This window comes from Salvelinus fontinalis, chromosome 25 (assembly GCF_029448725.1).
Source record: "Salvelinus fontinalis isolate EN_2023a chromosome 25, ASM2944872v1, whole genome shotgun sequence".
NCBI lineage: Eukaryota > Metazoa > Chordata > Actinopteri > Salmoniformes > Salmonidae > Salvelinus > Salvelinus fontinalis.
This window is the reverse complement of record NC_074689.1, coordinates 18,012,978-18,025,472: the sequence shown is the minus strand read 5'-3', so window position 1 is coordinate 18,025,472 and position 12,495 is coordinate 18,012,978. Positions and strand designations below refer to the sequence as shown.

Sequence of the window (12,495 nt, the reverse complement as noted above, 5' to 3'; positions counted from 1 at the left end):
TCCTGTATTTTGTCATTCATTTGTATGTTTATCTTTGAAGTTTGCCTACATCAACGTCTCGAGCACAGAAGGCAAGCCATTCATCCTCAGTCCCTCTGACGTGTTTCTGGGAAATAATAGATGTATAATGTGTTATGAAAGGGATCGCTTACACATTATCTCTCACTCGCTCTCTCTCTGGGGTTCCTACAACTGTAATTCATCTAACATATCGCTCACTATTTGTAGTGAGAAAGAACAATGGTCTTTGCCAGGATAGGATATGGGGTGTTTGCTGTGTAACCGTCCCACAGGGGGAGCCCCATGCTGAATGAATGATGTGCTGTCTGTTTCCCTTGGCCTTTATCTGGAATAGAGTCCTTGCTTGTTTAGAGCCCAGCATCTGTCCTCACAGATCCTCAGTGGGGTTTAGACCATGATACAATGGGAAACTGTCTCCATGATGTCGGATGTGTTGGGTCCCATCCATGTATACAATACAGAGGGCGGGAGAGAGGAGAGTGTGTCCTGCTGAGACACTGGCCATTAATGCTGTCTTTTGACAGAAGGCTTGGATGAGTCTCCTCTCAGGAAGTGCGAATCAAAAGAACAGATGTGATGATCTATAGAGGATGGCCCCATAAAGATAAGGGAAGACAGACTGTGCTTGTTTGTGTGGCCCCTTGGATAAAAACATGGGGACAAACGACTGATTCATACAACTCATTGGTTTGGAAGGAATAGTAAACTACAAAGGACACCTTTTAAAGCCTCTGATGTCTTGAGGTTTATGGAAGTATATAGACCCCTTGGAGAAGCAATTAATTACTGTTATATTGATACCTTGTTATGACGAGTGAATGGTGGTGATATGGCTGTATGGTTAAACGTGTATGATCTAGACTATGATCTATAGACCCATAGGCTAGACCGTAAAGCACCTGATATAAGACACATTGATGGAGTTATCGTTATGTTTTTACTTATATAAGTCATAGGCTACTTTGGAAAAGTCACATAACTTCCTATTTATAAACATGCAGTAAATACTGTACCTTGGCATCTACCCCTCTCCCGCCTCTACGCATTCCCACTCTGATCGAAAAAACACGTGCACTCAATGTGGATTCCGATAACATTTGAACGCAGAAGCAAAACTAATTTACCCAAGTAGCCTATCTTTATTTGCGCAAATTACCCACTAGTGGTAATGTGTTTGTCTGAAGAATTAGTTCGGCTAAAAAATAAAGCTCGCGCTTGGAAGCTGGAGTTCTACAACCGCACCTCTCCGTCTCGCGATCAAAGCTCTTGTCGCCTCTGCTCCCAGTAAAGGCGGTTGAAGGTCTTTAACGGGTAGGCTATTATGCCGCGTTCACGTACTATTGGAAACTCGGAACCTCAAAGCAAAAATGAACGTAAGTTATTTTCATGGAACTTCCTATTGGTTGGTTCTGATAGCCTACTTCCCAAGCGGGAAACTCGAGAATGGGATCACTTTTCTACAACGAGTTGGCAAGTTGAAAATGTCCGAGTTTTCTAGTTCCGACAAGCATATGAACGCGGCAGACCGGTGTTGTGGTTTCCCAGTGCGATGTTTACTGAACAGTGCGCCAGTCTCCGTTCGGCCTCGCGACCTAGGGCTGTTTTGTAACTGCTTTGATGTTTGCATACAAAAAGTATGACATGATTTGCTGAAGGTTTTTCATAGTTCAAGATAATACAACTTTTTATCGTTATGTTGGCTACAATAATCATGATGACAGTTTAGGAACTAGTCTACATGTGCGGGCGCAAGGTGAGACTTCGTGGAACGGGGAAATCGAAGGCTGCGCTATCCCCGGGACAGTTGAAAACTTAATAGAATACTACAGGCGAGAAAAATGGATGATAACAACAATGACAACGCTCGCTGCAAGTCGTCTGAGGATAACCACCGCGACTCACTAGTTGGTAGCGGGGCAACAGGCGATGTTGGAGCTGGAGGTCTGGAAGAAGTACAGCTGCATCTCACGTGCCTACCGGAGCGGTACATGATGGCCAAGTTCACCTTATCAGCCTATATGCTCTGCTGGGCAGCGCTGAAACTCTACCAGGTAAGATGGTCTCACTGAAACTTTCTAAATCACAATACAGTGGTGATGACCTATACACTCTGTTGCCCTTTTAGTTTATGAAAATCAAATCATTTTGAAAGGCCTATATGGTCGTTTTATTATTGCCCACACCCTCTGAATAATATACTGTACTTCTGAACTATATTGAGCCACTGGAATAAAATGATCCTAGTGTTTGCTTATATAAACCTCTTCAAAGTGTTTTGCAAAATGTATCCAGTTTTATGTTCTCAAATATGACCGCTGTATATTTTTCCTGGAGGCCTACGTTGGTATTGTTCAAACATGTCAAATTGCCGTGTGAGAAAAGCCTACTGGTGTATGGATACTTTCATTCACCATTCATACCGATAATGTTGAAGAAAAACAACAAGCCTATTCATAAACCAGATATCAATCTAAAATCTCCTGCAAGGGATGTCTTGTGTTTCCCAGTATTTCTCCCTCTTTTGTATTAAGTACCATGCATCCACACTCATAAAATGTGTTGCTATGGAAACTCCCTTTGGTTGGTTTTGCTGGGCTCCTGCATTCTGTTATTTTAACACGGGCCCCAATTATCAATGCATGGGAACGTTTCACAATTATCAATACGTGATCGTTTCACTCTTAACTAAGCCAACCCACTGAAACCCCCACACTTACCACAGTGAAGGGCAAGAGTATAAAATGTCCAAATATTTGGTTAGAGATTCTACATGGCACATTACAGTGTTATCTCTCTTAAATCTTAAAGGTTGGTGAAAAGCCATTCAAAGTACCATTCCAGGCTGCCAAAAGATTTCAATCAAAACCAATTAAAACCCGACAAGGAGCAACAGAAAGCTATGAAAAGTCCTGCCTTGACAAAGTAGTGATATATTGATAGTTGAATCATTGATTGATTAAGAGATTCCTAATTTTCTAGTCTTTGTCATGTTTGTCCCCGTCACTGGATAGAGAGAGAATCGTATTTGTGTTGGCTGGAAGTGCAGTTGGATTACAGGGCTGCCAGAGCAGACAGCTGTGGAAGTGAACTAAAGTGTCTCATGTGGTTGGGTTCCTCGGTGCTGTCCTGCCTGCCAACCCCTCAGCTTAACTGGCTCTTTAGACAGGATGCCAGTTGTCATGGTTGCAGTGCTAAGCAGCAGCATATAGGCCCTCATAAGCACACAATCCCATTCACCCAGGGGTAAAGCTATTAGGGTGCGTTCGACGTGGCATCCTATTCCCCTACGTAGTGCACTACTTTTGAACCACAGAGTAATGTACTATATATGGAATAGCCTGCCATTTGGGACGTAGACATAGAAAACACAACATAGAAAACACAACATAGAAAACACAACCCATAATAGATGTTTATCATGCAGAGTTAACACACACCACTTTTATTAGAATACAGCTATATTTTTAATCATGCAGTACCTGGGTTTATCCAAATAAAGTCACATTTTTCCAGAAATGTAATCATGGTTGGGTGTTATGGAAAAGTGTGATGCTTTTAACTATTTTCCATTTTGTTCTGTTTTGATGTCGGTGTTATCAGCATGACAATAGTGATATGTACTTACTGTATAGGACTGTATCCCAAATGACACCCTATGCCCTACAAAGTGCACTACTTTTGGCAAGAGCCTCATGGGCCCTGCCAAAGTAATGCAATATCAAGGGAATAGGGTGTCATTTGGGATGCATTCATAATGTTGGTCTGGAACATTTCCTCTGTCCCCAGGGAGGGGCTTGGATCCAGTTTGTCAGGTTCTTGACATTTGCATCGGTCCATTACCCCTCTCAAATACCCTCACAGTGACTCCTAGTTTATTAAAACGTTGTCAGCAGCCTTCTACTTCTGACTTTTGCCGTGTGATCAGCCCTATATTGGTTACTAAAGTGTATCAGAGAGGAATGCTCTGGAAAGGAGTAACAGATCCACTGCACATCAGGTTGACACAGCAGTTAGTCTTATAATAACACATGACAGTCAAAGGGTGTGTCAGTGTCAGGAAGGGATGGAGGCCGTAACACTTCTCTCCCTTCGGTGTAACTAACATCACTGTGGATTCGCCCCCAGATTCCCCCTGTATCAGGGCAAGCAAAGTCTTGTCCCAGAAGTCTCCCTAGGGCTCCCTCTACCATTCCTCACGGTGCAAGGAGTAACCACGGACACCAAGCCCAGACAAACACACCACACACACACACGCACACACACACACACACACACACACACACACACACACACACACACACACACACACACACACACACACACACACACACACACACACACACACACACATACACACACACACACATACAAAAAAAACATACACACACACACACACACGCACAAAAACACACACACACACACTAAGCCCAACCCCAGAGCCAGTCTCATCTCAACTCATGCACAGATTCAGCTCTTCTTATCACATCAAACTCTTTAGTTCACTTTGAACTGGCTCCTCCCTGAATTCCTAAGGTTATTATGGCTATGAGATATGAGATATGGTAATTGGGCAGGTGTGCACTGCGCATCGCCTAATTCACTGGTACGATCTGTCAAAATCAAAGGTATATGAATCAGGGTTTTTTTGGTACAAAAAATATATATACAGGACAGGTAATTATAATTATGTAATAATACAGATAACTGCCAAAATAAAGGAAACACTTGAGGAAATGAGAGATAAAAAGCTTCCACACAGGCTTAGTTCCTAAGTTAATTAAGCAATTAACATCTCATCATGTTTTTTTTATTTAAAAAAAATATTTTACCCATTTTTCTCCCCAATTTCGTGGTATCCAGTTGATAGTTACATTCTTGTCTCATCGCTGCAACTCCCGTACGGACTCGGGAGAGGCGAAGGTCGAGAGCAGTGAGTCCTCCGAAACACAACCCAGCCTTAGACCACTGTACCACTCAGGAGGCCATCCCATCATGCTTAGGGTCATGTATAAAAATGGCCAGTTGCCCATTATTTTGGCTACCATGGCTAGAAGAAGAGATCTGTGTCTTTGAAAGAGGGGTCTCAAAGGAGTTTAGGGGGGGGGGGGGGGTAAAAGGTGTGTGTGTGTGTCTCAGTCACCAGATCTCAACCCAATTGAACACTTATGGGAGATTCTGGAGTGGTGCTTGATACAGCGATTTCCACCACCATCAACAAAACACCAAAATTATTGAATTTCTCATAGAAGAAGGGTGTCACATCCCTCCAATGGAGTTCCAGACACCTGTTGAATCTATCCCAAGGCGCATTGAATCTGTTCTGGCTCGTGGCCCAACGCCCTATTAAGACACTTTATGTTGGTGTTTCCTTTATTTTGGCAGTTAACTGTGTATTTGTAATGTACACATGTGAAGTGTTTGTGCCTTCTTGCTATGGTGATGGCCTACCTCCTTGCCCAAACTGCTGAGGTTAAAGCCCCTCCCCCCTGTTGTAGTCAGGGCTGGTAACCCGGCAAGTCCAGATGGTTCTGGAATGTGTTGGTTTGATTAGAAGGTAGGATTCAGTTTTAAAAAGCCACTATAGGTCCCAGTTTGAGAGGAGAGGTGGTGGATCCCAGGTCACACATCTTAGTGCCACAACATGCCCTCTGTGACATAACAAGCTGGGAGAGGTCAGAGGTCAAGAGTGTTGTGACCTTGTCTCAGGTCTGCTGGTCTCATAAACTCTGTCAGTTAAGGACACACACACACACACACACACACACACACACACACACACACACACACACACACACACACACACACACACACACACACACACACACACACACACACACACACACACACACACACACACACACACACACACACACACACAGAGAGAGGGTGGCCAGGTAGGTCAAAACACACACACATGAACATTTTTTATAGTCACTTGACATAACGGGCAGTAGCCCATATGTTAGCAACCAGTCAGGAAACAAGGACTTGATCATCACCTTTGATGATTTGGGTTCAGTGGCAACAATGGTATTGATGTCATCCTTCTGGAGGTCATTTATGTCATAAGGAAGTACTTCAGGCAGGCACTTCCTCTTACACACCAGTGTTGTGGCGACGGACAACGTGATTTTAATTTACCGGCCATTTGAGAAATTTCCCGGATGCATATGCATTGGGTGCATAATCTATTAGAGCATCCACCCACAGTGCTCAGAATGACAGAAATGATCACACTCTGATCTGTTTCACCTGTCTTGTGCTTTTCTCCACCCCCCACCAGGTGTCTACCATTTTTACCCATTATCCCGTGTATTTATACCTGCATTTTATGTTTGTCTGTTGTAAGTTGGTCTTGTATTGTCAGGTCGTCCCAGCGTGTTTCCTGGGTTTCCCTGCGCTCTAGTTTTTTGTTTCTAGCTTTTCCTGTTCTGACCTTTCTGCCTGCCCTGAGCCTGCCTGCTGTTCTGTACCTACCTGATTCTGATGTGGTTTATGAACTTCTGCCTGCCCTGACCCTGAGCCTGTCTGCTGTCCAGTACCTGTCGGACTCTGATCTGGTTTATGAACTTCTGCCTGCCCTGACCCTGAGCCTGTCTGCTGTCCAGTACCCGTCGGACTCTGATCTGGTGACGAACCTCTGCCTGTCCTTGACCTGCCCTTTGCCTGCTGTCCATGTTATAATAGATCCCAGATCTGAGAACTGAACCATCCGCCTCCTGTGTCGGCATCTGGGTCTTTTCCTGAGTTCTGATAGAAATCACATTTAGATTCTGGTAATGCATCTTAACAGAACATGCAAGTCATGTAATGAAGCAGCCAATAAAACATCATTTTCAAACATCTGCCAAAATGCAATTTGCGGGAAAATGCCATTCCTAACAGCACAGCTGGGAAAACACCATTCCTAACAGCACAGCTGGGAAAACGCCATTCCTAACAGCGCACCTGGGAAAACGCCATTCCTAACAGCACAGCTGGGAAAACGCCATTCCTAACAGCACAGCTGGGAAAACGCCATTCCTAACAGCACAGCTGGGAAAACGCCATTCCTAACAGCACAGCTGGGAAAACGCCATTCCTAACAGCACAGCTGGGAAAACGCCATTCCTAACAGCACAGCTGGGAAAACGCCATTCCTAACAGCACAGCTGGGAAAACGCCATTCCTAACAGCACACCTGGGAAAACGCCATTCCTAACAGCGCACCTGGGAAAATGCCATTCCTAACAGCACAGCTGGGAAAACGCCATTCCTAACAGCGCACCTGGGAAAATGCCATTCCTAACAGCACAGCTGGGAAAACGCCATTCCTAACAGCACAGCTGGGAAAACGCCATTCCTAACAGCACACCTGGGAAAACGCCATTCCTAACAGCACAGCTGGGAAAACGCCATTCCTAACAGCGCACCTGGGAAAACGCCATTCCTAACAGCACAGCTGGGAAAACGCCATTCCTAACAGCACACCTGGGAAAACGCCATTCCTAACAGCACAGCTGGGAAAACGCCATTCCTAACAGCACACCTGGGAAAACGCCATTCCTAACAGCACACCTGGGAAAACGCCATTCCTAACAGCACACCTGGGAAAACGCCATTCCTAACAGCGCACGTGATAGCGGTTCCATATGTGACAGAAATGGAAATCTCTGTTGGAAACTTAGAGGGGGAATCTAAAGATTCAACCAGTAGGGTTGACTAGGATTGTTCATTTGGCTTCTGGACAACGTAAATAAGGTATGAAAACCAATAGAACAGGAGAGAAATGGCATAGCGGTGGGTCCAATAGGGAAGTAAATGGAAATACATTAGCCAGAATTATATAATTACTCCCGTCTATACAGAAATACATGAAATTATTCAATATACGTCACTAGAAAGCATGACTTAGCCACAGCTGAATCAAGGATCATTAGCTTCTTTAAATATTTTTGCTGTGGATTGTTTCAAATCACAAGCTCGTAGGCCTCTGGCTATTTGGGAAGCCTGCGATTTGGGCAGTGTGTGTGGCAAAAGGCCTTGCTGACTATTGAGGTGCGGCTGTCAGTGAAAAGCATCTAAAACATGTGTGAAGATAATGTGTCTTGAGTATAATTTAAAATGTTACGGCAAGAAGGGGAGGTGTGGCGAAGATATAGGAAAGTCTCTCTCCAGAATGACTCAGCTGTCTCCCGCCAATTCTAGTGCATTCATTATTTAATTGAGTGAATTGTTTGCCCATAGATTTGACATTTTTATCAATTCCCCATTACATATATCACCGGTAGTAAATGTAACCATTAATGCATGTCATTTGGTTACTTACATTTATGTTAATGTATGTATTAATTGCAGTCATTTCTCATCCTCAAACTGGAAATGTTGTTTGCAGCGTTCACAACCTGCTACACTGGTGAGAAACATGTTTTGGTTTATTTCATAACCATCATTTAAGTGATTTCTTTTGTTTGGTGTACTCCATGTGAGCAATGAGCATGTGTCTGGTTTCTCTGTCCTGATAATGTTGAGGGAGCACGCTCGCCAGAGCGCTCATAGAGGTACCTGGCCTGCTGCAAATTATAATATACTACAACTATAGTTCCTCACAGTAAGCTATTTGAAAAACATTTTCAACAAGCTCTCACTGGATAATCACCAATCCTCGGTGTGAAAGAGCTAGTTGTAGGCCTACAGGCTATGAGTTCCATGCTCTAATTTCTTTAGCCGCCAATCGGATCACAGTGTATCATTGTGTCCATATGACAGAGGCTGGTGATCTTGCATTAGTTGATTTTTCTCATTTTAATTCAGATATTAATGATTAACCACATGACAATGATTCTGAAAAACTCAAACTTTATTATTGATATGAAACTGTTCCATAAAAATGTGCATATGAAAATCATAACTGGCACACAGAATGGTAGAAATCGTGGAATAAATTGTAAGCTTCTCCAAACTTGGGGCGGCAGGTAGCCTAATGGTTAGAGTGTTGGGCCAGTAACCAAAAGGTAGCTGGATCGAATCCTAGAGCTGACAAGGTAAAAATCTGTTGTTATGCCCCTGAACAAGGCAGTTAACCCACTGTCCTAGGCTGTCATTGTAAATAAGAATTTGTTCTTAACTGACTTGCCTAGTTAAATAAAGGTTAAATAAATATCTTGAAACTCACGCTCCTCCAATGAAGTCTTTATAAAAGAATTGCCTCCATGCTTCTATGATTTTTCCTATAGGCTACTTTGAAGCAAGGTAAGACATGCCTCATAATATGAAATAAAACATTCAAACAATTAAGTATGTTTTCAAAATGCATACTGCTTCCAGCTCACATTGTAAAGTGGTGGGTAAACATGCTGATAGCCTATTGTCTGCACTTGAATGGTGAAAGGGAGGTGGCCTTCAATTACCAGTTGAGAAATAAAAATAGTATCTCTTTTTAATCGTGCACCAAAACTGTTTCGAACATGCAATTGCATTTAGAATTGTTGTGTAATGAATGGGCTTATAATAGCTTGTTTTACTCCAGCAGCAACCAGCTGAGAAGCTGCAGGAGAAATCCCACTCAAAATAGGCTCTGTATGCTGTGCGTAGGTGATGGATAAGATACAACGAAAATACACGCAATGTATTTACATCGACTGGTATTTCCATCAATGAATAAAAAGCATTAAAAAGCATTTTGCTAGGGGATTTTTCTTCTCCCGGTCATTTTGGCCGGCAGCAGTTTTATTTATCAGTTTTTCACCTTTTTTATTGGCCACAAGCCGGCAATTGCCGGATAATGGAAACTCTGTTGCACTCACATGCAAGCACGCCGGCCCCCCACCACAGAAGTTCTATGCAGGTTTGATGTGCAGTAGCTGCCTCTCTGGTGCAGCATGGGAAATCCCAGCAGGGACACAACTAGTTCTCACTGCAGCATCATGAAAATGCAAAACATCCCATCAGAATTAAATGAATGCCTATACACTCCGGATATATATGAAGTTAATCTTTATTAGGCAGACTGAAAGATCTTTTTGTTGGGCTCTGTCTGCCATTTTATGATTCACTGCGTGGAGTCCTACTCAGCTGCTTCATTGTATGGCAACCTATTCCCTACCTAGTGCACTACTTTTGACCAGAGCCGTATGGAGCCTGGTCAAAAGTAGTGCACTATAAAGTGAATATGTTGCCATTTGGGCCGCACACATTGTGTGAAGAAGGATACCTCAGGCCTGTTTTACTGAGACAGACTTCCCTCAGCATCAAAGTGGCAGTAAACGCAACATATGCTACGGTTAGTTTAGCTTGTCTTCTGAAGTGAGATGATGAGGTTTATGTGCAGTTTTTTTATTAGGCTACCCACTTCTCCTTCTAGCACTTCTGAAAGGTCAGGGATGCTAACTGAAAGAATAGACATAACCTACTGTATTTATGACGCCATAAGTAACTGGCCTGGCAGTGTACCAATTTCAAACTCATGCATGTTGCTGTTGTAGACAAATGACTAAACCTAAGGACCACTGGGCAGCACACAACCTCTAATGCGTTGTTCTCTTCTACCTCTTCATAGAGACTACGATGCACTCCTGCCACTCAACAGGTGAAACAGGTAAGGAATGCCATTTTCATTTGATTTGGTAGATATTAACATCCATTTCAATGGACATCTTCCTGTTCCCCCACATAATGTATGCTTTTCAAAAGGTACCCTATTCCCTATATATTGTACTACTTTTCACCAGGGCCCATAGGGTTCTGTAGTGCACTATATCGAGAATAGGGTGTCATTTGGGAAGCACCCAATGTAAACCCTTTTTGATTGCACTTTTACGGCAGTGGGCTAAATCAGAGTCTGATTCTTGGTAGTCTTAAACAAATCTACTTTGAAGCAAAAGTATACACCTCACACACATGGTTATGGGCTTAAAGAAAGAAGACGCCTGTACCATGTCAGATATAGACTTGAAATCTTTTCAACTTTGAGTTTTTATTGCAATATTCCACTTTATATACATCACAGAAGACTGAAAAATAACTAAACGGTTTGACATAGAAACACTGGATTTTCGGCTTTAAAAAATGTGTTTATTCATTAAGATATTATGAAAAAATATTAATACCATTCCACCAATGTTACCTTAAACTTCTCTGCAACTTCTCTGCAACTTCCAGCACATGTTTACTGTGAACACTGAGGCTGTATCCACCTTAAGTTACAGTTTTAACAGTGGTTAACCTGTTTATCCACTTGTCATTCAGACAAGGAGGTAACTGAAATTTATGTTGTGTTGTTTGATGCAAGAAACCACTTTACAAAATAAAATGCATTATTGTAACCTTACCGCTATTTCAGACAATCAGACAAAATATGATACCGTCTACCTATTGGCTACTTAAGCCTGTGTCAAAATACAACACTGCCCCTTTAAGACAAAAAAAAGCTCTTCACCTGACTCGCTTTTCAAAGATGTCTGGAAATGTACACGTTTTGTGCTATTGTAGGAAGCAATCACTCCCCTATTACTGACTACAAATGATCTATAACTGGGCTAATAACTCACTAACTAGCAAATGATATGAACAAATGTGCACACGTGGCTACATGCAGGTCTCGTTTGATCTCAAAACAAGTACATCTACTCACGACCGCTCATGCTGGTAACACAGTTCAGTTCAAGGTGAATGGTAAAGATCCATATATGGCAATGGTCTATTTGCATAAAGGCTTACTGCAACTCTGATTGGTTATGCAGTACAGGTCTGTGTAGAGTACGGGCGTCCGTGTCATTGCAATAGAATTCTACTCCAATGTGCTCTGCCTATAACAAAATCTCTTGCATAGTTAGTTTTGCATACTAAGTCTGGCATAGTTTGCGCCTGCAGGCGCACGCAGCTTAGAGGGAACATTGCATTCCTCCCATGAGGCCACTAGAGGGAGCTTTGATCATTCGACTGCAGGAAAGGGGTCTACTAAGGTCTGTATCTTCAGTATGAACAGCTCTGGTATCATAAGAATTGGAACATTGAGATGCTGGTGAATGTTTTGCTTCAGAGTACAGCACACAAAGAGATCAGAGGTGTGTTTGAATAGCGAATGTAATGCGTATAAAAGGAAGGGCTGGGTTACTTATTGATGACTTCTAGTCAACTACACTCTAGCTATCTTGGATGGGAAGTCTACAATTTCAAGTTCTAGCTTGTTTGTTTGTCATGAGCTTGTGTCATGAAATATCCGTGTTAAACTAAATATGGTATCAACTCGAACTGGAAGGATGGAATCATGGCACACACATACACACACACACACACACACACACACACACACACACACACACACACACACACACACACACACACACACACACACACACACACACACACACACACACACACACACACACACACACACATGGCTTTTTCACACCCCTTTTCACCTCAACCCAGGAAGGAACAGGTTTCTTCAGACATTTGTTTCTAACTGCTCACTGTTCTCTTTTGTTTATAAAA

General features: G+C 42.7%; 1 protein-coding gene across 2 annotated transcripts in view; it reads left to right on the top strand.

Moving 5' to 3' along the window:
- Window positions 1-1,598: 1,598 nt before the first annotated feature.
- Window positions 1,599-12,495, top strand: part of LOC129822923 (rho guanine nucleotide exchange factor 4-like) — a 160,414-nt gene continuing 149,517 nt past the window's right edge. For both annotated transcript variants that reach the window (XM_055881475.1, XM_055881472.1), the window contains exons 1-2: window positions 1,599-2,072; window positions 10,559-10,597. In XM_055881475.1, coding sequence (XP_055737450.1) covers window positions 1,860-2,072; window positions 10,559-10,597 — 252 coding nt within the window. In that variant the 5' untranslated portion in view covers window positions 1,599-1,859. The remainder of the gene's footprint in view (window positions 2,073-10,558; window positions 10,598-12,495) is intronic.